The sequence below is a fragment of the Pogonomyrmex barbatus genome, unplaced genomic scaffold, assembly GCF_055798465.1.
Source record: "Pogonomyrmex barbatus isolate J1 unplaced genomic scaffold, ASM5579846v1 scaffold4, whole genome shotgun sequence".
Lineage (NCBI taxonomy): Eukaryota > Metazoa > Arthropoda > Insecta > Hymenoptera > Formicidae > Pogonomyrmex > Pogonomyrmex barbatus.
This window is the reverse complement of record NW_028297138.1, coordinates 12,386,899-12,412,004: the sequence shown is the minus strand read 5'-3', so window position 1 is coordinate 12,412,004 and position 25,106 is coordinate 12,386,899. Positions and strand designations below refer to the sequence as shown.

General features: G+C 42.6%; 1 protein-coding gene across 3 annotated transcripts in view; it reads right to left on the bottom strand.

Annotated features, from left to right (window-relative positions):
* Positions 1 to 322: 322 nt before the first annotated feature.
* LOC105428487 (band 7 protein AGAP004871) overlaps positions 323 to 25,106 on the bottom strand; it is a 186,866-nt gene continuing 162,082 nt past the window's right edge. For 2 of the 3 annotated variants that reach the window (XM_089080772.1, XM_089080771.1), the window contains exons 5-9: positions 17,838 to 18,059; positions 17,565 to 17,745; positions 16,399 to 16,560; positions 15,074 to 15,239; positions 323 to 14,497 (exon numbers count right to left, since the gene is read on the bottom strand). In XM_089080772.1, the coding sequence (XP_088936898.1) occupies positions 14,333 to 14,497; positions 15,074 to 15,239; positions 16,399 to 16,560; positions 17,565 to 17,745; positions 17,838 to 18,051 (888 nt within the window). In that variant the 5' untranslated portion in view covers positions 18,052 to 18,059 and the 3' untranslated portion in view covers positions 323 to 14,332. The other variant, XM_089080773.1, reaches the window with a different exon arrangement.

Sequence of the window (25,106 nt, the reverse complement as noted above, 5' to 3'; positions counted from 1 at the left end):
AGCGGGTAGTCGAAGGACAAAAGGAAAATGTAATTCTCCGGTCAGTGCGAATCGAGGTCTCGACTCGTAATGCGGATAAAAGTTTGTCCAATGAAGATCTCTTAGAGGATCTATTTTATTCGTATCGAATCGTCTACGAGAACGCACGGGCCATTCAAGGATATCTGTTATCCTTTTCCTCTCTCTCTCTCTCTCTCTCTCTCTCGCTTTTTGGTCCCGTACTTTCGCCTCTGGCATCTTCCCAGCTACCTACCTTTCCAGTTTCAACTCGTTTCTGCATTTCTTTCCGATTCCAAAACTGACCCCTCTCTCTCTCTCTCTCTCTCTCTCTCTCTCTCTCTCTCTCTCTCTCGCTCTCTCTCTCTCTCTCTCTCTCTCTCTCTGTAAACCCCGCATGGGAAATCTCAAATACGAGTCTGTTTACCTGGCACTTGAAATCCCGGTGGATATCGATGATAAGATTTCGCCTCCGTCGCCCTCGCCCTATACCAACTCCGCCGCGTCACGTTTCCTGTAACCCTTCCCCTTTCCCCATTCCCTTCACGACACAATTCTCCGTTTAGATTATGCAATTTGTATCGCGCGTGTTAACTACCTTTGCGGTCCGACCGTTGCGAGTGCAATAATAGCTCTCGCCGTATCAGGTCGCTAGGACTTCCCTCGAGAACACCCAACTCGTTCTGGAAGCGTACGACGCGGACGATTGCGGCATGATTGATCTTACAATGCATACATTATGCGTTACGCGGTATTATTGGGAACGATTAAGGTTTCCGACGTGTAGAGTTATGAATTTATTTGTTTATTTGTGTTAATTAACTCGAAATTTGTCCTATATATATTGTCCTATTTATATTGAGAAAAATGAGTTCCGTCAATCGTTAAAAGCATTAAGTGAAATATCCAAAATAGATTAATTTATTTAAATTACGTCTTTCTTTTTTTATTGATCAGCATAAAGATTAGTTTTTTTCATAATGAAGAACAAAATTTCGAATAAAAATAAATTAACAATAAAACAGCGGATCGTTCAGAAACTTTTAAATTTTTAAAAAGCGACTCATTCAGAAATTTTTAATTCTCGAATCTCTCGTTTGCAGCTCCGAAATAACTTATAAAAAATACAGATTTCTCTCTGAATAAATCAAGATTCAGTGCACCGAAGCGATACATATCTCTCTTAGGAATAAATCGTAATGTTTTATGGCTGATACATTTCAACCATGGTTTATACGCAAATTAATTTAACAGAGTGCAAGCGAAGTGAAAAACTCAGGATCAAAGATCACCCCCCTGTGCATCCCTGTTTTTATATCGCAAATCGTTCAAAATGCAAGACACATGTGTTAGAATATTCTCTTTAATAGTTTAACCTGTCTTGTATTATGATCATATTTTTTTAATGAAAGTGACGGATGTAACAACTTCCTTCTCTCTCAGTTCATGTTCATTCTCGGGATTTCATTAACTAGGCGTTACGTGATGTGATGATAAGCGAGTTGCATCAACCTAGGGCGGAAATGTTGTTTTACAAAATCCGGTAGAGCTGAAATTTCGACTCCGGGAATATTCGTCCATGGTGCGGATGAAATTGGGATTTGTCGGATTTGCGGATGCTCCACATTGCGCTACGGCGTTACGGATATCCGGATTTTTCAATATAACAGGTAATCTCAATCACGTTCTCCCTCTCTCACTTTCTCTCTCTCTCTCTCTCTCTCTCTCTCTCTCTCTCTCTCTCTAGCTCTCTATCTCTCTTTTTTATAACGTATCGCGACGCGCACGTCGCAACCGTATTAATTTGCTCTGGAATATTTGCCATCACTGCTGTTCGAAATTTTATAATGGAACATGTACCAATCTATGGATATACGGTACGCTCTATTTTCCTCGTCATTTGGCGATTCCACGACTTTTTTTCTCTCTTTACTTCGTTACTCACGTTAGAATCGAGATACGTCCAATGGAAATTCCGCAGTTAATGCTAATAATCGTCTCGTCTCGCGTTTTGTTTGATTGGCGGAAAATATATTGAAATAGTCGAGCGAAGAAATCACTTTCGATATTCATGCAACGCTGACTTGATATCGCGATATCCTCTCACAATCCGCGCAAAAAATTTAAACGAGCAAAAATCGATGATTCACCGGAAACGAGGAACTATACAGGAGAGAAGGAGAGACAAATCCGTTGGCGTGACGATTAATTTGTATGTTTATTCAAATTATCCGTTCAGCTCTAAGATAGCTGCGATAATTATCGTAACACATTCAAAGTATACATTCAAAGAGGGGTGTGAAAAGCTTACCAGTTGGCTCGTATTCACGCAAGCACCGTGAAATTCTCTAGACTTCCCTCTCCCTCTCTCCCTCTCTTCCCATCTCTCTCTCTCTCTCTCTCTCTCTCTATCTCTGACTGTGCAAGCTCGTTGGTCGAACTCGAAAAACTTGGAGGATGACCCCATTCGTCGTTGGGATCAGCGCGGAAGATACGACCGAGCGGAGAAAAGTTATCTCGCATCTGTGCGATCGTGGGAATGGGGCGCGGAACGCGCGTTTTTCTTCCTTCTTCATTCCGGGATGTCGAATGGCATAATTTAGTCGCAATTGCCGTAGTTCATAGGACGGCTGAAATCGCCCGACTCCGTCCGCGCGAAATCATATCGGCATACGACGCTCGAGAGAACCAAGCCATTTTTACTCGTATATGTACGTATTCAGCGAGCGTAGCGAATGCACCCTCTCGCAGCGTTAACCAAAGTCATTTACTTCTCCCCGATTTCGTTAGCGATGAATTTTCACCTCTCATATTCGATGGATCTAACGAAAATTTTATTCTCTTGTTTGCGTAGTCATATACTTCTATTTCATATGTATTTTTGTCATTTATGTAATTTATTTAATCTGAAGAAACGAATGAATGAATGTATTATCTTCTTTATTATATGTAATATTTAAGACTACTGATTGTAATAAATAAATTCCAACATCACTTTCAGTATAAAACAACGCATCGAATAAATGCATTTGTCCTATTTTTCTGGCATCGAGGAAAAAGAAGTTATGGATTTACCTACGGATAGCTTAGTGGTTTAGTATCAGTAAGGATATATATTTCATAAACATTTTCAGTTTGGTTCATCGTTTTAAAAATTCTCGCCCATCAAATTTTTACATTCACTCTGACAAATCAAATATTTTAACCAAGCACGTTTTATATTTCGCGACATGAAATTACACATTTAAAATGAATAAATGCGTCCTTACGACAACGAGAAAAAATTTCATTCGGTTAGTTATATAAATAACTTGCCTTATTTTTTTGATTAATAAATAAAATATGATAATTCACGTCATCACGAGTTTTGACGTTATTTGCTATCCCGTGAAATAGTAGATGCGCATTTATTTTTCACATACATCCCTCGCCATATACGTCACACACCTTTGCATATATTTTATGGTACCAGCTCTCTACTTGTATTTTGTAGATCACTTTCGTTAATTAAGGTTGATGAAAGGTAGAAAGTATCGATAATACTCCGTAGGCTAAGGGAGGTGGGCCAGCAATTCTCAGAGTAGAGTTCACGTAGAACTTTAATGGTTATTGTCCTGAACGTACCTTCCTACGGTACCTGGATTGTCTCAAGACCCTCCACGGTCCCATCGATGCACCTAACGACCATCGAGTTTGAAGCAACGTGAAAGCTTGTTGCTCCGTAATACGATTTGATATCGCAGACTTTTTTATTCCCTCGTCGTGTTTTTCGCTCGGCGCTCGGTAAAAATCAATGCACGAGTACATAAGCAGAAATTTGCAGTTTAATATCAACTCGCTGACGTAATAATAAAAAACGGTATACCCAGGTAGTAGGCAGAGGCTGGCTAACGAACTAATAGCTTTGCGATCGCGTCACGCGATACGAGATGCAATTCGTATCGTGGCTGGCATCGATCGCAGTAAATATGCAAATCTCTCTCGTTTTAACGATCGAGACGTTTGTTTCGTCAAATGCGAGCGATATCGGACGACGTCACGGAGTAGCGTTTTACGTTCCGCCCCGACGTGCCCCGACGTAAGGCAACGTGGATCGTATCGCGATTATTCCCCGCATTAGTTCTACCTTGCGCTATTCACGCGGCTGCAACGCGATACTACCTCATCGCGTAATGTATTAAACTCGCGTGACGTCGAGCGATTATCATTGTCAGACGCGGACGTTATCCGACAATGAACAAAACTCCGGTGAAACCGCGGCTGCATTAAAGTCAGGGACATTATAGATCGCGGAAGCGAAATGAGAGAGAGAGAGAAAATAAATGAGAGATACATAGAGAGAGAGAGAGAGAGAGAGAGAGAGAGAGAGAGAGAAAAAGACAGGTAGATAGAAGCGTGTTTCGTAAACCCGTGTTAGAATTGCGGAAACGCGAGGTAAACGAGCTGAGATAGCCGCGCGCTGCCTCTCGCGAAAGTTCTCGCGCGAAAATTTTCAGGCATCCCGCTCGCGTGGTTGTTTCGCGTTGTCGCGCGGATTCCGGAAAGATAACGCCGCGGGCATGTGTGCGGGGCAACACGATGTGCACGTTGCGCGCGACGTTGCAGGCGATATCGCGTACACACGTAGGCGTGTATTACATGGAATAACGTGGCGCATTGTGCGGGAACGAGATGGACTTCGTGCCGGGAAAGTTTGTTTTAATCCCGCGCGGTTGCTCTCTCTCTCTCTCTCTCTCTCTCTCTCTCTCTCTCCCGAGCACTCGTCTCTCCATCTCGCCGTAACGGACACCTGCCGTTTTCCCTTCGACGGGGATGGACGGAAAATGCCGCCGGCGGCTGCTATCCGAACGAAGAATAAAATCCGCAAGATAATTATCATAGCGCGAGTAAAAAGAAGGATGGCGCGATAAACAATGCGCATCGCGGAATAATGGATCGATCGGCCGGCGTTATCGTGAGCAAAAATACGCTCGTATTGTGTTAGCCGTGGAAAATGAGTTCGATGCGCGAATCCAACGGCCAATAATTCCGATTCGCGGGGGCATTACGGTATTGCACATGCACAGGAAGTTAATCGTCCTGTCGCGCGAGGCTTTATGGCTTATACCATGCCGCGTATACGCGTTCATTGTCGGAGCGTATGATACGAGAGAGAGAGAGAGAGAGAGAGAGAGAGAGAGAGAGAGAGAGAGAGAGAGAGAGCACGAGCGAACGTGTGCTCATGATTTTTTAAGGATTTATGGACGGATGTGCTCATTCTCTTCCGCTAATTAAAAGCCTCCCGCGTGTGGCTTCGCGAAAAAAAAAAAAAAATTGAGAAATTGCTGTCCGATCGATACCGGAAATGGCGTGTCCGGTATCCACCGGGCATGATAATTCGGCGTTTAACGCGAATTATCGGCGACATTATAATAGCACGCCGCAATAAATGCATTATGTATTTATAATTACTCATAACGCGATATGTGCCGAACCTAGTCCCTTTCTCTCTTTCTCCATCTCTCTCGCGTATGGCGCATCGTGCGTAAAATTCCAATGGTTATTGTTATCATCCGGAAATCGACAGAGGCTTTCGGGGAAACGAAAAAGCGCATTTCAGTATGAATGAATAGTATATTGTATAACTGTAAAAAACTGTAATTTTTCACAGTTATTTGTACGACAGCCTTCTACTCGAGGGCTCTTTGTTCCTTCGGTTACAATGAAAATAAAATATTAAATAAACAATGTGGATTTTCAAATTTACAATATTGTTTTGACGCACTATTGATGAAACAGCATTGGGAAAAGCAAATATTTGCGTCATTTAAATAATTGACCGTGCCAAGAAACGTAATGTTCGTAATGATACCTTCCAATGATTATTCATTATATTGCGTTTCATATGACGTATAATCGTATAAAACGAAACAAAATAATATTTCTTGTATATGCTAGTATTTTTATAAAAAGGCAAGTCTAGTCTTATCGTTAATTGTACGCACGGCTGTTAATTAAGCTTGATGGATAATTTCAGATTCTTTAGTAAATCACAGTGATGAAAGGCGATTACATCCGCTCTATGTAGAAAATTTGGCGGAGATTGCCGGCTTTTGTTGCACGTTCGTACATAGTACGGTAAGTCTTTCGCCGCATTAAATGGAGAGAGTTATAACCTTGTCGGGTAATAAATAATGCATCGTGGATGCGTACGCGGCATACTCAGCGTACTGTGCTTCGGGCAACATGCTCCGAACCGAGTCGTGTTTAACGACCGAATAAAATTTTGATTTCACGGCGTTTTGTTGCGCCAACATTCATTAAATCTTTATAACCTAACCGCTTTGTCGTCACGTTTAGTTCGTTAGGCCGCGCGCGAATATACGGCGGAAATCAGTCGTGTCACGGAAAAGCATGCACGTTCGCCCAGGCAGTTTCTATAATGTAAACGTAGGAATATTATTCATACAGGTCGCAATCGCAATATTTCACATTTCGGTCGTAAATTCTTAAAAGGAACATTTCGAGAAATCGCTTTGCTCGTAATATAACCAAATAAAACAGTATTTATTTAAAACGAAACTTTAATCTATCGACAATTATTATTGATGAAACGAGCAATGACGTTGGTCGACATTAAGCAAATTATTGCTTTTGTTACTTTTATTAAACACAATTTTGTTTCATAATTAATGACAATGTTAATTATATTTATATTATGTAACAACAACTATTGCATTAAAATACTTTTGCGAGAATTATTTGGTTCAAAACGTCAATTGAGATAACGTCAGTTCTTAATGCCACTTGTGATGCCATCCTTTGGAACCAAAAAATAATCAAATCGCATTATCACCTATGATATCGCCGTAAATATAGTTTTCGGATTGCGATGGTCTGCAATATTATCTATTGTTAACAAATTTTTCATGGCTATGAGAAGGCAAAGGAAATTTACCATCTGCCGCTTCTGAGGATGTAACATTGGAAGGTAATATTCTTTTCAATAAAATATTATTATTTCTATCCTATGAGCTCATGAATAAAAAATGTCTAATAACAAAATCTGATAAAGATTCAAGAATCTTGGCATCCAATGATATTTAGAATATAATTATTTAAAGAAATAGCATTCTTAAGTTCAAAAAAATACTATAACAAAATAGAAATACTTATGATATATTTTTAACACTCGAAATGTAAAAATAAATATTATAATATTTAATAATAGAATTATTTTATAATAATTCTTTTCAGAGATACCACATCAGTTGTAGGAAACGTCGTTCTCTTCATCGTGGCAAACGGTACGAAGTAAAGTGGTTTAACTCGCTCGTTTCAAAGTTATCGATTTTATGTTGTTATTCTTGAATTATCGACATACAAGAAAATAATTATATAAACATTTATTAAAAAGATACTAAATTTAGAAGAAGATTTAAGATGCAAGATCTGAAGTTGATTTCTTTTATTGTATAATTCATTTGTTTTTTAAATAACTTCTGAACAAAAAGCTCCTCTTGCAGAATGTAAAATTTTGTTGAAAACTTGGAATTTATTACCAAATGCTTAGCTTCCATATCGATCCGCCTCGATGGTAAGGGTGCAATTAATAATTACTTCTGTATTGTACAAACTTACTTTACACCGTTCTTCGCCATAAATAGATTAATTATTTGAACTAGTTTTGCGAAACGCCTCCGTCCCAGGAACTTACTATACGATCTTAATCGCGAGTACGCCATTCAAAGGCGACATTAACGGTTGCTAACGGTCGTAGTGGGAGTCGAATGGGAGCAAGCTACTTCGCAAATTAGATAGTTCTGTCTCATCGGTGTCTCAATTACGGATCGAATGATTTCAAGTTCCGTCACGATAATCAACTTTCGGAAAAACTGGAGAGAAACATAAAAGAGGATGCACGTCGTCTATTTTCATTCATTGCACTCTCCTTTGCGAGCCGCGAAATAAATTATGAGGTCTACCGGAGAGTCATATGTAGATATAGTAAGGTGCGCCAAGTTATTTCGGACAGTCGTAACTCATATTTACGACCAATGGGAGTTACGCCAACTTTAAGAGGCTGCATAATGAAATCCAGTGGTGGTACTTCCCCGTCCCCGTCTCCTCCCACCTGCTCGTCCCTCCTGTGGCTTTACCTCGTTCGCACGCTTTTCCACCTCCGGCCTCATTTTTACTCCTGTTACATTCGCGTTTCTTTGATGCCTTGCGAGCCTCCGTCCGCCTATATAATATTCGCTCCCTCGCTGAAGAAAGGGAGACAAGGCAAATATATCACTCGCGCCCTCGCCAATCGCCGGAGCTTCGCGGAAAGCTTAGGCTGGAGAGATATGGCCGAGAAGATACCTGAGATAGCATTCGTGTCCTCAAAAATATCCTTGATGGTCGCAGATTTTTATTCTGAGAGCATGATACCCATTCCGTTGCTGATCAGAAAATAGATGGCTCGACGGGATTGACAGACCAGCAAATTATAATATTAGATAACTAGAACAGTAGTTAGATAACTAGTTAGATAACTAAAACATTTTTACAAAGAAAGAATACTTTTTTGCAATGTATTTAGATGGAGAGATATCAATTATTTTTATAATATATAGCATTTAAAGTAACAAAAATCATTGCGATCGACGAGAGAGGCGAGTGGCGTGATCACGAGAGAATCAAGTTATATTTCTTTATATTAATTGAGTGATACAAAGGTTTAAACATTACAACTACTCATTGTCTACGCGTGCAGGCGCTCCATCTATTTTATCCCATCGCGTGTAATTTCGTAGCTTTAACCGGTGCCATGTCGGTTCACCCCGTAATTGCTTCCTGCTCTTTAAGGCCGTGTGCACATCGGCAAACGGTAAAGCTGATGCAAAAGTTTATTTATTAACTGAAATTGAAACATTTGCGAAATTAAATTTGCATCAAATAATTTATAAACACCAATTTGAACGTTGACGGAAAACTCGCTTGGCCATCTCTTAAGAAGCGGCACGATTAAAAAATTGATTCAGCTTTCGGTAAACAACTATCTTTCCAAGAGAAATGCTATCCAATAGTATATTCACTTCGAAAAAAAAAAAAAAAAAAATTTCAATCGACTCGTTCGCTTCAAACTGTTGGGAAATCTGTCGGAAAATCTCGCCAATGTGTGCGCGGTTTAACGATGGCAACAACCCGGCATTGCAGAACGAGATCCATCTTCCGGGAGAGACGCTTTGGTCTCCCGTAAACAAATAACGAACGCTCGATTACGGGCGAGTCGTGGAATCCCCATCGTCGTCGTCGTCGTCGTCGTCGTCGTCGTCGTCGTCGTCGTCGTCGTCGTCGTCGTCGTCGTCGTCCTCGTCTCCGTCGTCATTGCAAAAGGTATATCGCCGTGTATTTGCTTTCGGTGACGGATGTAGCACATGGAGTCTGGCTAGCAGGACGGCGTCTCGAGGTTGGTCACGACGCCGTCGTTTGTTCGCGCTCCATACGAAGCCCCGGTCACGTTTCTTCCGCGCTTTATGCCGCCCAAGAAGTTCGAAACTATGGGCCCGGACGGCGGCGGACGGTGGAAACATAAAATTCCAGACAACATAACTCACCCATTTCCAGACTATTCCTTCGAGAAATTATTTTGCAGGTGGGTGGCTCTTTCTTTCTCCCTTCCTATCTCCCTCTTCTATTCCATAGCCCCGCGGCCCGTAGAGAAGCGTTTTCTCTCCACACGTAAGGAGAGAATACGCCGAGAGAAAGATTGTTGCGCGCGATTCTCGGCGCACGAGAGAAGCCGGAAAGCTCCTTCTCTTCCTCTAGCCCCCCTCCTCCCTCTCTCCCTCTCTCCCTCCCTGAAACATTAATCATATCCGCCCTTCCCACACATCGCAGACGCCTCGGATAAATCGCCGATGCGTCTGCGGTTAATTAGGCGATTAGGCAGCCGTTGCGCTGTTCCGCGCCTCCGCCGGCGGAATTCCGGCCCCGCATTCTTACATCCGATTGTAACGTTGTAATAGTCGGCATGATCGATCGATCCGTTATAGCTATGTGCCAGCGGATATAGAGAGAGAAGCGGAACGAGACTGATCGCATTGCATAAGGAAAGTGCTACTTTATGGCGGTTTCCCGAGGCGAAAATTACACCGTGAAATTAATCTGTGACAAAATTGTACCTTCGGCCGACTGGTTAATCTGAGATATCCTGGATTGGTCTGGCGGGGAAAGAGTAAGTTCTTCCTTAATTTCCTTGAAATCCTTCTCTTTTTTTTTCTCTTTAAAGTTTCGCTCACTATCTCGCGCCTGAATTAATGGGAGATCTAACTCGGTATACGCTAATTACGGATCTGAATAAAGTGATTAGTGACCTAATGATGGCGAGGTTACTGATATATTGCGTCGCGGTAATCGCGCATTATTTCACCAGTCACGTTTTGAGGGGGATTTTAAACGTGACGGTTGAACCGGTGGGGATGAACGTGATCATCCCTTAATTATAACAATTCACGTATCTTAGCTATCTCGCGGGCGAGATTATTCTCCGGCTTGTGTTAATTCAATTTTCCCATATACGTATTGACACAGACTCCGCTTGGAATCCTGCAACGCTGGCTACGATGAGGAGAACGTAATAACGTGTTATGCGAGATGCGTTTAATCATTTCGCCGACACGGCGATAATCCACGGGAGGCGTTATGCATCCCGGGGAGAATCTTCGTGCCTGCGTGTAATCGGATGTAACGCAAATCGTATAATTCGTTTAAAGTCGCGTAAACTTGGCTCGAAACTTCGCTGACTCTCCGGAGTCGTCCCTGAAGTACAACGTATCCCGATATTCCGTGAAGTACCGTGAAGTATCGTGACGCAGCCGGCGTATCCGAAACGGCAGGCTTTACAGAAGCTAAATGAGATTTAGCGCTCGCGATAAGAGCGGCGTGACGGTGGAGCGCCGCGTTTCACGACTGGATTCGGCGAGATCCAAAACGCATTTTCGCTACCTCGGATTTCGGAGATGGACCATTATCGCGGAAGTCATCCGCCCGGCAAGCGCGTCCCACATTCTTGCGAAGTGCACGCTCTTAGCTACGTCGCCCCGGCTTGGCAAGCGGCGCGTCGAGAAACATTGCCGTGTCTGTAATGCGCTCGCTATTGCGCCACTCGACTCTGTTCCCCCCGTTCCCACTTCTTCCCCTTTCCCATCGCTTTCGATCCACTTCCCGGTAATCTCTATTCTTCCATCTGCGAGAACCCATCCTCGCTTCTAATGTTTAAACACGAGAAATCTGATGTACGGGGTGTGCGGAGAGTCGCGAAGTCTGTTTTCGGTAGTGGATACGAGAGTGAGAGAAATGCTGTTTATCGAGTTGTTAATTGGCTTTCTCTTTGTTAATTAACCAACAGTTTGATCTCCATACGTTCAATCGTAGATAATCGTAAATTTGCGACGAAATTCAATTTCAGTTTCACGTATAAATTTTACTCGAAAGTAGAATTTTCATTTAATCGTCGGTCATAAAAGTTATAAGTTTAAATTATATAGAAAGAAATAATTTAATAAAATCTTTGACAAGAGAGACTTAAATTCAAGTTTATTAATGTTTATATTTTATATCGGATATGTAGGATCATAATTATGCATGAAAAGTCTCACGAGCGCAAAGCTTTATCGTCGTAAAAAAAAAAAAAAAAAAAAAAGAGAGAAAGAAAGAGAAAGAACACGGTTTCATTTCTTTAATTACCTCGATCCTTACGAAACTATATTAATATTAGTAGAGAAAGGTGGTGTCTAGAACGTGGTCATTTCGTGGGAAATGAGATCTGCTCGAAAATGATAATTATTTTACGAAAAGGGAATAAACCGAGACATGTACAAAAAAAAGAGCACTTTATGAGTACATAACAGGGCGCGCACGACAATGGCATTTGCAGGCTCCATTGTTCTTTTAATTGGTCGGTATTCCTCGTAGGTCTGAGAATGAGCCGAGTAAAAGAACCGGTCGGCACGTCGTTGTACGGAGCAGGTCGGAACAAAATTATCGCGTTTGTTGAATACTCGTCTCGCCATTGAACGCGACTCGGGAGAAAAGGGTGGAATTCGCCGCCGTTCCCGCGGGATGAATATGCGCGAAGGGGTCGAAGGGGAGTCAAAACGCGAGAAGCGAGAGGGAAGAATTTTCTTAATATACGACATCGTTACCTTTTTGCGTGGGCGAGCCATTCGTCCTGCCGAATATCGCTAGTATAATGCATGCCACCCCTTATTCTCCTCCGTGCGCGATTAGCGATTCCCGACAGAGGCGGCTCTTCGCTACTCGCGAAAATCCGTAAAAGTATACGCGACCGCGCGGAATCGCCTGTCCGAATTGCGCATTGTTCTATTACGATTGTTCTATTACGATTAAATGGAAACGCATCGAAACGTTTCGGAAATTGCGTGCGGGAATTTATGAAGTAGGCCATGTTTAAAACTCGCACGCGCCAATGGGCCGCAATTAATCTTTATCTGGTTTTCGAATATTCACGAAACAATTATTGCGATGTAACACATCTCTCTTTCTTTCTCTCTCTCTCTCTCTCTCTCTCTCTCTCTCTCTCTCTTTTTCCGTCTCGTTTTATAGATAAGAATAAATTAAAAATAAAAATTCTAATTAGAATAATTAATAATGAGAGAGAGAAAGAGAGAGAGAGAAAGAGAGAGAGAGAGAGAGAAAAAAATGTGAGGAATGATATCAATTCGAAGGGGAAAAAACGAAAGAATCTCTCTGCAGTTTCAAGCGCTTTGCTCCTTGCAATCGAATTTTGTGCGTTTGGCGAATAATGGCGTTCCCCTTTACGAGTATAATCGAATGCATATCGAACAAAACCGCGCTCGCTGAGAGCTTCCTCATACTGCACTATTGCGTGTAAAAAGATCCGCGGTGATCGTCGATTTTGTGCACCGTCATATCCTTCGAATTTATTCGCTTAAAAGAGAGAGAGAGAGAGAGGGAGAGGGAGAGAGAGAGAGAGAGAAAAAGAGAGACGAAGGTTTGACATCGCGTGGTTTTCCCCGGGAAATAAACGTCGGTGAATCGCGTCACGAACGGCGATCTTGAAAAAGTCTGTGCACTCGGGCGAATAAAAACCACTGTGCCCCGAATATCCGGAATGAAATAGGATAATAAAACTACGACCAACTAATGCGTTTAACCTTTGGTATTCTGTGTACCGTGGATGATGCATTGCGTTTTCAGATTTTGACAGGCTGAGAGAGGAATTTATCTTTGAGACTTCGATTAACGAAACTCGTGCGCTTCGTATCATCGATGAATCGTAAAAACCCCAAGCCTGGCTTCCGATCCAATAGAGACATATGATAAAAATACGTGTCGTTAAATTCCTTTGGAAATTACGTCTATTAAAAACTCAATTACGTCTAAGCTCATTAAGGACTTTCTCAGTGAGATATTAATATCACACGGAAACGCTTTAACGTTGCTACTTGATTTCATTAAAATGTAAAAGCTTTTTCGAGTTTCGATCGTTCCTTTTTTTCTTCACAGTCACAGTCTGAGACTTTGAGAGACCGTAGTTTTAAAAAGGACCTTACGCAATCGAGCGTAAAACCCACAGACTGTTCGGAATGTCCAACGGAAACGAAAGATAATAAAACAGTGATCGACGAACGTACAGAGTTTAAGCGAACTTTACGGTATTTAGTAACATCATTCGCGAAGAGAGACGGATCGTATGCAAATCACAATGGCGCCGATCGTAAACTTCCATCGTCGACCGACCGGCCGGACCATTTCCCAATGTGGGAAAATACGTGTACGATACCTGGTGTGGAATCGTTTATACGAGGGCGAGGGTTTAGTTAAACGAAGGCGTGTTTTCAAAGCGATCTTATCGGAGCACGTGTTTATCGAATCTCCATCTGGCGCGGCCGTCTCTGGCGAACTGCGTAATTAATTTGTCTTAGTTGGCAAATCGTCAGATGCAAACGATGTCAACCGGAAAAACGATATTCGTAGAACGTAGCAGACGTAGCGTGGCCCTTCAACGGATTTTCGATCTTACATTACGTAATATTTGTCAATTATATATCGTATATTTCCTTTATCCAATATTGTAAAGAAATATTATATATTTATACATGTATATGTGTGTGTGTGTGTGTGTGTGTGTGTGTGTGTGTGTGTGTGTGTGTGTGTGTGTGTGTGTATGTGTGTATAATAACAATGTTACTGTGTATCTTTTTGCCTCTCTTTCTTCATTTAATTATTTTCTTCACGTAGTTATTTTCAAAGTAACAACATCGCGTATTCTCTTTGTGCTGTAATAATAATTGTCTTGCGGTAGGAAAGAGGATCATTATTTTTAATGTTTATCTTCCGCCTTATATAAGGATCCCGCCTGTGCAGTTTCTTGACGATCGCGCAAGTTGGTGGAGAATAAAGGTGCCAGGAACTCAACCGGCAGCGGAAATATGACCGTTGAATTCTTCTCGCCACATATGTTGTTCAGAGTTTGCAGGTATCGCAACTACAAGAGTAGAAGATATGATTTTTTTTCTCTTTCTCTCTCTCATACTATCTTCTAATTATAACATCTGACTCGCAGTCGAGAATTTTTATTTAATTGCGTCACACAGCGTGAGAGATACCGTGTTGTTAATAAAACAACCAAAAATACAGCTTCTCATTACGTTCTATCTGTAAAATTTCGATAGTAAAAATTTTTTAATATTTTTTGAAAAAGGGATGTACGATGTTAAATGTATCGATGTAATTATCAGACTTATCTGTTATTCGATTTTATTATATTACATTCCAGCTATACGTTAGTTAAAAAAAAAAAAATGAGTACAAAATAAATCCAAAGTTCACGGTATGCTAACTGCAATGCTGATTTTGTTCGACGAATAATTTTAAATATGTGATAACGCGCCGGGCAACTCATAATACCGAGCGTTACGAGCGAGACAAGATTTAATAGAAATGAAATGAAACCGGAAAATACGGAAATAATCTATGATAGTAGATAATTAGCGACGTTTGATAATTAGTGTCGAGCGTCTGGTCGCGGGAGACAAAATACCATGTCGAGTGTGTGCGTTACCTGCAGAGCTGCGGGACTCGTGGAAATGACGTCACTGGCCTCTTTCAGGGAATGGGAAGCTCGCATTTCTCCTTCCGCCGCAATCACTTTGGCCCTCGCCTCCCTCGTAGCTTCCGCCTCCGTAGCCATGGCTCGTTGGAGCTGTACCGGAAGTCGGACGTCCTTTCTGAAGCAGAGGCATCCGTTAGATATCCGTTTTGGGCAGTCGTGGTGAAATTCATGAACGTGAGAGCGCGATCGTAAACGGCGCCGAGGCTATTATAGGTAATACTAACGACTTTTACGATAAACATCGTATAGTCGCCGGATAGCCGTTCTGTTTCCTTCGCGCTCGAAAATAATTTTCAGAAATGCAGACTATCGCAGCATTTCGCGTTAATTAATTTAATAAACTAACGTTTTCCTCTCTTTATTTTTATATCAATTTTTATAGTGCTTTTCTTTGGCGTAATAACAAGCTTTGTTGTAAATATTATTTCATTTAAGATACGATAAATATTATTTATAGAGTATAATTATTTTACAATGAGCGCAAAAATATGCACAAAACCATCATAAATGTTTATGACAGGACTATCTTGATAATCACTGTGCAAAGAGTTAATATCGAATTCACAATAATATAATAATATCACCATATTATGCACGGTGCAATATATGCAGCTGTAATCTAATTACTCCTTAATAACACTTTGTCGATATAAATATAAGCGTATCGATTCGTTCCGTCTGCCGGTGAAATTTTATCGGTCGCGCGGCGGCCAAATAAACGACCATCGACTTGTTTTACGCGAATGCGGATTCGACGAACACATTTAAATTTTAAATCACGCCTCGTTCTGCTCCCTTTTTTTTATCCCCGCCGGCCGAAATACATTTTCGTTAGCGCATTATTTTTATCGGATCAGCCTTGCGCAGCTGCGCGACGTTCGTATTATTTGCCGATCAAGCGATTTTCACATTGATTTGCATCGACCGCTCGTTCATAACGATCCTCTCGATTCCCTTACGACCGCTGTTAGAACGAATATAAAGCTCAAGAGAAGTTATCAAACATTTCATTTTGATAATCTATTACTAATGGAATTGCGCTTCAAGTGAAAGAGATCAATCGTCATCGCGATTTTAAGGCGCGTCGTCGTGATAAAATCTACGTCGAAGTTAACAGATCGCGAAAGATTAACTTCGCAAAAGGGCGTCTCTCGATGTCTCCCGTCGGCCGTCGCCCTGAGTAACGAACGAATTAATTACGCAAATGGGTAACAAGGCAAAACGGAACGCTCCTCGATCCGCGACGCACTAAAATATCGAGCTGAAATATTTACATTTCGACCCTCTCGACTTTGACTCCCCAAGGATCTGTTGCCTCGTCCAGGGCGGTCTGCATGGTGTGGGATATCGTCTCCCGCTCCGACAGGATCTCAGCGAGATTCCTCGTGCCGAGAACCGTTCGCAGCGTGCTCGCGGCCAGTAGCCGCGTCGAATGGCTGGAAAAAGTAAGTGAAAGGGATGACAACCGGCCCGTGACTCGCCAGCCACCGCCGTCGGGGGTGGCAAACTGTGAACAAGTCCCGTTGCTGGTAGTCGTTAAACCCCCACGGAACGCCGCCGCAACGTCGACACGCTATGTCGACCGTTCCTCGTAATTTTTAACGGACCAGAAACCGTGCTACGTGCACGACCCTTTCGACGTGACTCTAAAAGCATTATCGGGACAACGTGGTAATATACGCGCGTCGCGCTGACGCGTGTTGACACTTTTATTATGATGTAAAAATGCCCGTGTAAAATGCTCTGCCTATAAATCTACATAATAAATCACCTTATTAAATGCTATTTGCGGAGAAATTAAAATATTATTTTTTTTTTCTTTTCTTATCATTATCCTATCATTGTCTCACATTCTCTCACGACGTGCGTTAATGACTAATTTAACATTTGCTACGCATCCACGAAAATAAACACGGAAATTATGCAACACGAACTTTGTGAGCAAAGCTCGTTATGCAGTTCATTGCTGTTAACCTGGAAAAGCTTTTAACATGTACAATTAGCTTATTTTCATTATACCACCGGGCACGTCCGTCTCTGATTTTCGCAATGACCAAAAATAAGGACAGAGATTACAGCGAGCGCGGGTGCGGCGAGGGGAGAAGACCGAGAAAAAGGCGCACGCAATCAAGTATTTAAATGCCGTGCCAGCAGCACGAAGGAAACGCGACGTGTAACCAAAGGAAAAAGTGTACAGAACGCTTTCATCTAGCTGCTGGAAATAAACTTGTCCGGAGTAAAACTGTCAGGATAAAGTGAAAACTGTCGGCCAGAAATGCAGAATAATAGCGCAATCCACAATGATAATAAGATAACATCGTAGTAGAAACCAGCATTAGTTTTCGCGCACCGCGAGCGAAATTAAAAGCTTAACGTCTCTCTTCTTTTTGCTTTGCCGCCTCTCGTCCTGTCTCGATTTCGAAGGAAACAAATTCCGTACCTATAGTTTGCGATTTTTACAACGGCACTCAGGGGCTCCTTTATGCGGTAGTAGACGACCGCGTCAACGCTCACGGTGACGGAGTCTTTGGTAAGTACCTCTTGCGGTGGCACATCAAAAGACACTGTCCTCAGATCAACGCGTACGCAATGGTCAATGCACGGCATGACGACAAAAGTTCCTACGAAGAAATCAATTACGAACAATCTGTATCAAATCAGATATTTGTAAGACGTACCCACCGTACAAGTCAAAAATTTACGCCAGATTTACCTGGGCCGCGTGCTCCACCTTTTAAACGACCCATCCTGAAAACGACCGCCCTCTCGTACTCGTGAACGATTTTGAATAAACAGCAGAGAGAAAACGGCAGCGTGATCGTTACCAAAATTAGCGATCCTATCATTGCGAAGAATTCGACAACTTGCGTCATTATACCAACTTCGTCAGCGTTTATATCAGCCATACGATTAGTAGTACTCATCATTCCGGCCGCTTGTGTAACAATAGAAAATATATAGATAAAGATATCTTAAATGATTATATAAAATTCTGATTTTTTTTTTTAATTTGATTCGATTATTGCTAAAAATATTATTTTTTGAATATTTTGTATTGGAATTCATACGCGTGTCAATTACGATAACAATTGATACTAAAAAAGAATGGTTTTGACAGAGCTTAAAAGAGTACCCCTCGCTCAGCTTCTTCGAGTCTCCGTAAAGACGATATAATTTCACTCAAACATTCTCGATTAAGTAACAGTTCTGATTTCGTCAGAAAGATTAATCGTGCCATCACAAAAGTGATTAGGTAAAAGCGGGACGATGCGCTCGCCTGATCCCGTTCCCTGCCGTTGATCGTTTTCTTTTCAACTATATTGCAAGCAAAGCAATCATGCAAACGCCTTTTACGGAGATCGCGCGGTTAAATTGTGCGTGAAATGGAACGTCTGCCAGAAAAGTAATTTGTCCCTTTCCGTCCATACTCTCTCTCATTAATTTCATTGCGCAGTTCCGTTCTCGTTGGTCTTTTTTTCGTCAATTCCACTCTTTATAAAGAAGAATTTAAAATCTGGGAAAGAAAATATTTGATGCGCGGAAATGATCCACTGGTTATGATACTACGTTTAAATATTAGCATACCGATTTTAGTTTTATCACTAATTTAATTTCCGTAATTTTCGCGTTATCGAGTGAAGCTAGGAGAGAGAATTATTTTTCGCTTCACCGAGAGAGGCGAGCGATTTATTTCTTCATTGCGAGCTGTTGTACATAATGTACTGTACCGTGTACCGTAGCGTATTTTCCTTCCGTTAGTCTCTGTTCGGTTTGATCACCCTCCATGTGGTTTCACCAAAACGACGTCCTCCACTTAAGCAGGACACGCAGGATCGATCAGCGCGGAGTACCTGCCTGTTTGTCAGATTTCTCTCGCTCGTAATTCAAAATCCAATGATACGCTGCGTTATCGCAAAAATATCTACGGTTGGGTTAAAAAACTTTATTCTTTAAGAAAGCTCGGTTTAAGAATTAAGAAGAGAAAAGCTCCAAGAAAAAAAGAAGAAAAAGTTCATTCCATCATTCTATCGCACTTATTAAATCAGATAATTCTTTTCGATTAATTGACCACATAGTACTTTAAAGAAAAATCTATCTATGCTAAATAAAAATTAATTATTTTCGCAATAATAACGGAATATAAACTTTTCATTTACAAATCACTATAATACGAATTTTATACAGAAAATGACTATCAAGTTTTAAGTATACTTTATATATCTTCTAATCGAATGTACGAATTATCCTCCTTTTTTTCGAAACGTCGTTATTACTTTTATATCCTTTTATACCAAACTTTTTGATTTTAATTCTAATCGAAATGTCGATGGTAACGCAACGGTTGATAACTGACTCGTCGATCGTTTTCCGGATAAAGTATCCGGGGAGTTTAGTCTCCGTGAACAGCAGAAACGGTACTAAAAATTCAAGCGCTGAAATAACGCGCGCGTGGAAAACGATCAGCCATAGTCGATCCGACGTACGTACGCACGCACGCACTCACGCACGCCCACGCACGCACGCGCACGCACGCACGCACGCCCACGCACACGCACACATGCACATACGCACTCAGCGTCGCATCGTGAACCTGCCCTAATTTAACCAACAGCCACGTGCACCGGCTCCGTACCCGTGTTTACGAGCTGTGAAATTCTGTGTGAAAAGGCAGTATAACTAGCTTGGACGCGACATACGCGAAGCTGTTGAAAAAGTAAATTATTCCCCTTGGTGCGCGTTATAACGGCAGCGGGTGGGCAAAATCTACATTTCAGATTTCGTTTTATTTGCAGCGCCCAGGCGCGCGCGCGCACGAGCCAGGACTTAATTAACGAAAGCGGTAAAATATGTAAAAGGCGATTGCGGCTGACGTTAGCGTCACCGAAACGCAATTAAATTCCAAATTACGTGGTTAATATAAAACGATTTATATACATATATGTGTGCGAGATGCCGTCATAAATAAAAATATCAAGAGCACTCGTATGAATTTTTTATATAACATTCATGAGTGCAATACGTCAGACGGTAAAGTCGTACTTTCGCTTAAGATTAATTCGAGATGCGCTGGCGTGCGACGTACGAGTTGGACATTTCGAGAGAGGCCTTCCAATATCCCCGGACGATTAATTGAAAGGTAAAAGGATCGAAAGGACGTTCGTCCTTCGTACTCGCGAGTTTGTTCGTCTCTACAAGACGCCGTGCCAAGGGAAACTCGTAGTCCACGAGTCCATTGTGATAGAGTAATTGCGTTGTTCCTGAATAGTCCGGATTCCGTCATTGTTTCCGCTGTTCGCGATGCTTTCCCTCCTCCTTCTCCCTTCCTTTTCTTTCTTTTCTCTTTCTTATTCTTCCGCGTTCACGCACAAAGTCGACCCGATTTTTAAAGTTATCGAATCGCCTCGCGAGCGCGTCCCGACTCTTCCCTCTGCGCGTTAAATTCCCTTTCATTATTTCGAACTCATAAATTATCCAATTTTCCGTGCCGCGACACACAAAAAAATGGCGGATTACAATCTCGAGCATCGAAATCCATTAGCCTAATGAAATTGCACTCGCGAGATACGGTATTTCCGGGAATACCGATGAGAAAATCTCGCTCGTACTTTCGGATCGGCATAACGAAAAACATCCGGTCCGCTGAGAATGGACTTTAATGCTCGACGATGGTAATGATGAGGTCAATTAACGCGCACACCGGCAACTCCGCCTGCAGGTTGGTTTGGTTGGTTGTAAACCAATCGAGAAATTTCATTATGAATGACTTATGCGGGCTAATGATGTTTACGCCGATGACGAAAATCACGGCATGTCATTATTACTTTATTATATTTATAATAAAGCCGAACAAATATGTATGCGCGTATGTGTACTATAATTAGTATTAACGTTAACGATTATACGTTGCATCATGCAATGTATAATCATATGTCGAATTCTGCGACAAAAAGTTTAAATTGAACAAGAGGTGACAAGAGGCAACGCGAGAAATGAAGCACGTAACTGTGTTACGGCACGTTGATGGACATGAAACAAGATGTCTAACTCCAAAATGGTCGCTTACACAGCGATGTTTTCTAGAAATAATAATCGCAAAGCTGATGCGTGGCAGAATCGCAGATAAGACTCAACAACTGACGGATCGTAATGTTAACAAACGCTCGATTTATTAAAAATTCCAGGTAATCTCCGCGCAGCGGAAACAATTTTTTTCATTCCTCGCACATACAACTCGTTAATCTCTCATCAAATATCTCGATACCTTAAGTTAATGCGCGCATGATAAACTCGAAACCAGGCCGGCAGACGTTCGACGGAGTGACCATTAGTGTCATAATGAAAACCGAGGAAATCAAGAATAGCGATATTTTTTTTCATAAAAAACAAAACGACGCGGCATAGAGAGAGAGAGAGAGAGAGAGAGAGAGAGAGAGAAAACAGGGAAAAAAAGGGAACATCGCGAAAAACACGATTCGCGAGACTGGCGGAGGGCTGTCATTTTTCCAAACGCGCGCGTTTCCGCGATGTTTCGTCGGTGTGTTGCATTGCACGAGGCTGTTAATCGACGACCGACGATCTGCACATGGCAGGTTCGCACGTGCATATAAGCGCGTCGCGCACGCATCGATGGACACGATCGCGGGGGAAGAGGTGGTATCTTGACAGATCACGACGAGAGTGTGTCCCGGAGAGGGCCTGCACGCACACATACACGCAGCAGCAAGCGAGGGTTGCCCTATACGAGGGTTGCTCGGTACGGAGGAAGGGGGTTGAGGGTACAAAATACCGGATGGAGAGACGAGGCTGGATGGCGGATGGTGAGAAAGGGCGGGCCAGCTGATGTGGCGATCCTGCGGAAGTGCTTGAACCGTGATCACGTTGTTAACCCATCCCATACCTCATACCATCCCCCCCCCTCCCCCGTCCCGATCCTCTTTCGTACGTTACACGATCGTGTGCTCTTTCTGGACGAGTCATGTGCACATCCAACGTGCAACGTACATGTGTACTTATTTACGTGTTCCCGTCGTCGTTTCTCCACCACTCACCTCCTAGTGTTTCACTTTTCACCGAGAACGGTACGTCGCTGATCGTGACGTCGCACGTTTGTACGTGGAATAAGAAGGAACGTGAATGTATTGTTTATAAAAGCTTTACGCCGTGATGTTTTGCTTTTCGCGCGATACATATCGCTGTTGCTTAATCATTATCCATCCGTTGGGTGCGAACATCCGTACGCAGCAAGAGTGTTGTTATCGACGATGATATATATTCATTAGACATATATGATCTCACATATATTATACATTTGATGGAGATTACTATGTTGGGATCTTCCGACGCGCGGACAATGATATTACGATTTCAGCGCGAATTTCCTTGTCAGAAGCCACAGCCGACACCATGCGTTCGCGTCACCTTCCGTCCGCGGATCGCACGCGTGTCGGGAGTGATACCGTTTCAGAGACGTTAATTAGTTATATTTCAACGTCAGAGCGATGTGCACAAGCCGTTATGCGATTCCGCCGCCGATGGTCGACACGCAGTGTCGACAGATAGTTATCCGCACGTCGGCGGGGAAATCATAATGTAATCAAGTTTGCATTTTGCAAATTGCGAACAATAACAGAGTCGGTGAATGTTAAATTATTCTACCTACGGCTCTGCGACTGCCACAAAAAAAAAAAACTTTTTAATTTTCACCGAAAGTATTTTCGGAAGATAATTATTAGCGCGTGAAATGTAAGCGCGTGACGGCGTAGAAAATAATTTATTAAAATTCATTATGATTCATAGTTTGCCACAGTTTACCTTTACCGTGGAAATGAACGGTGTAATATTTTCGACGATCTAACAGTAGAGAATTTTATATGTGCAAAATGAATAAATTATGAATTGCATTCAAATCTGTATGTGTTCGTAACGCATACATAGATTGCGAACGGCAAGCGCTTGGTAACTTGAAAATGTGATTCGCTATTAACTTGTAATATGCCAAAGGGCTGTAAACGATCGCAACCTTGCTTGAGGCATGCACTACCGTGTTGCGTGCAACTGTATCGTGTTCCGGCTTAGCTATTACGTGTGTCGGTACAAGATCGAGACAATGCCAAGTGTTAATTTCGCCCTGAATATTATCAAAGAGATCATCTATATATAATGTTTCGTAATACTTTTAATAATACTAAGTTTCTTTTTCATACATAAAATGAAATAAGTCAATTCAATTTTCTTTGAATAATTTGGACGTAGATATCGCACATACGATAACAAGAGAAATTTACACCTGATAAATTTTTTATATTTTGTGTGAGACAGATCCGATCAAAATATTATTAAAAATTTAACACGGAAGATAAAATATCTACCGTGTGGTAATGTACCATTCTGTAATTTGAATATCGAGGCGGTCGAGCGAGTCAACTCGCGAGCAATTAAAACGCGTTAAGACTAAAATTCCCTTGCAGCCTTGAAACGCCCGAATTCGCCTTAGCTGCTATAATCGGATATAAATCCTAGTAGCGTAGCAACGGGATTTGCACACCGGGTGTTATCGTAAACCGAGGTCCACCGGCTCGTTAAGGTAGACTCACGATAATACTGGCGTCGTTGACCATTTCGGCAAACGTTTACATGTAGACAACACCGAAGGTGTACTCGATACTCTCGAGGGAGGATGTACGTGTCGGGGCTGCTTCTCTTAACGGCAGGATGCGCGCTCTCCGAGCTGTTCCCCGCCGTGCATATTTGTGCGCGGGGACGGAGGGGGGGAGGTGCGTTGCGATGGCGGAGAGCGGAGAGGGTGTCGAGTGAGACGTACGGTTTGACACCACCCTAATGCGCATTATCATGTTAACCCGACCGGGAGCCGACCGACGATAATGGGGAGTCAATCAGTGCTATTTGGCGCGTTCCGCCGAAACGAGATCGGGTCGAGGAGGATAAGGGAGAAGGAGAGCCCCGACTCTTCTCTCGGTGACCTTAATTGAACGTAACGAGGAGGATTTCGTCCCAAAGCAGGATTTAATATTGATAACGAATATATAGGGAGAGTACACTCCCAGGATCGCCGGGACGTCATGAAAACTTTATTCGGGAAAACATTCATCCGTTATTTCGGTAACAACTGACACGTAACAGAATAAACGGTGCAGAGTAAACGGTGTGCATCGGTTTCCGCTTCCCGTCACCGGGGCGGAACTGTCGGATGAAATTTGTGTAGCTGTGAGAAAAATATGCGCGCGCGCATACGTGTGCGAACGATTATCGGAGCTTTTTAGCGGAAACATGACGACGAATCACGAGCGGTTAGGTTTTATGCGGCGTACGTAGCACCCAGGAGACAGACACATTAGAGCGATATTTAGACAATTCGTATCACCGTCCCAATTTAATCTCGACTATTTCTACGCGTTTTGTCGCGGGACAATCGGCCGATTTATATTTTCGACGATATTGCTCGACGTGGCGTTTAACAAAACGCGCACGTAGAATGGAACGGCGTTATCGGGGGTGGGGTGGGGGAGGGGGATGCGCGGGAAGAGGGGGGCGGGGTGTTCGCGCAGGACGCATTTTACGCGGAGGACGGACGTCTGCAATCCGCGCGCACAATTTGTACCCGATGCCCGAATTGCGGAAACCCGAATCGTTTAATAATACCAACCTGACGATGCGGTCGCGTCGTCGTTGTCAGTCGACGGCCGCAGGATGGCGAATCGACGATGCGTGCTGCACGCAAACGCGACTGGAATGCGATTTATGCACGTCCGTAAGCAGAGGGTTTATAGATATCCCCCGATCGATTCGCACAGAGCCGAATGGAGCCCAGGACAACGGCGCGTTACAGGACTAGGATGCGACGTCGTACATACATACAGTCAGACAGTACGTACAAAGTACCTGCACGTTCGGAATCGACGTGATTTCGCGTTATTATTCCAGTCGGGCATCGCCCGTCATTGTCGAGCGTTGAGTGATGCGG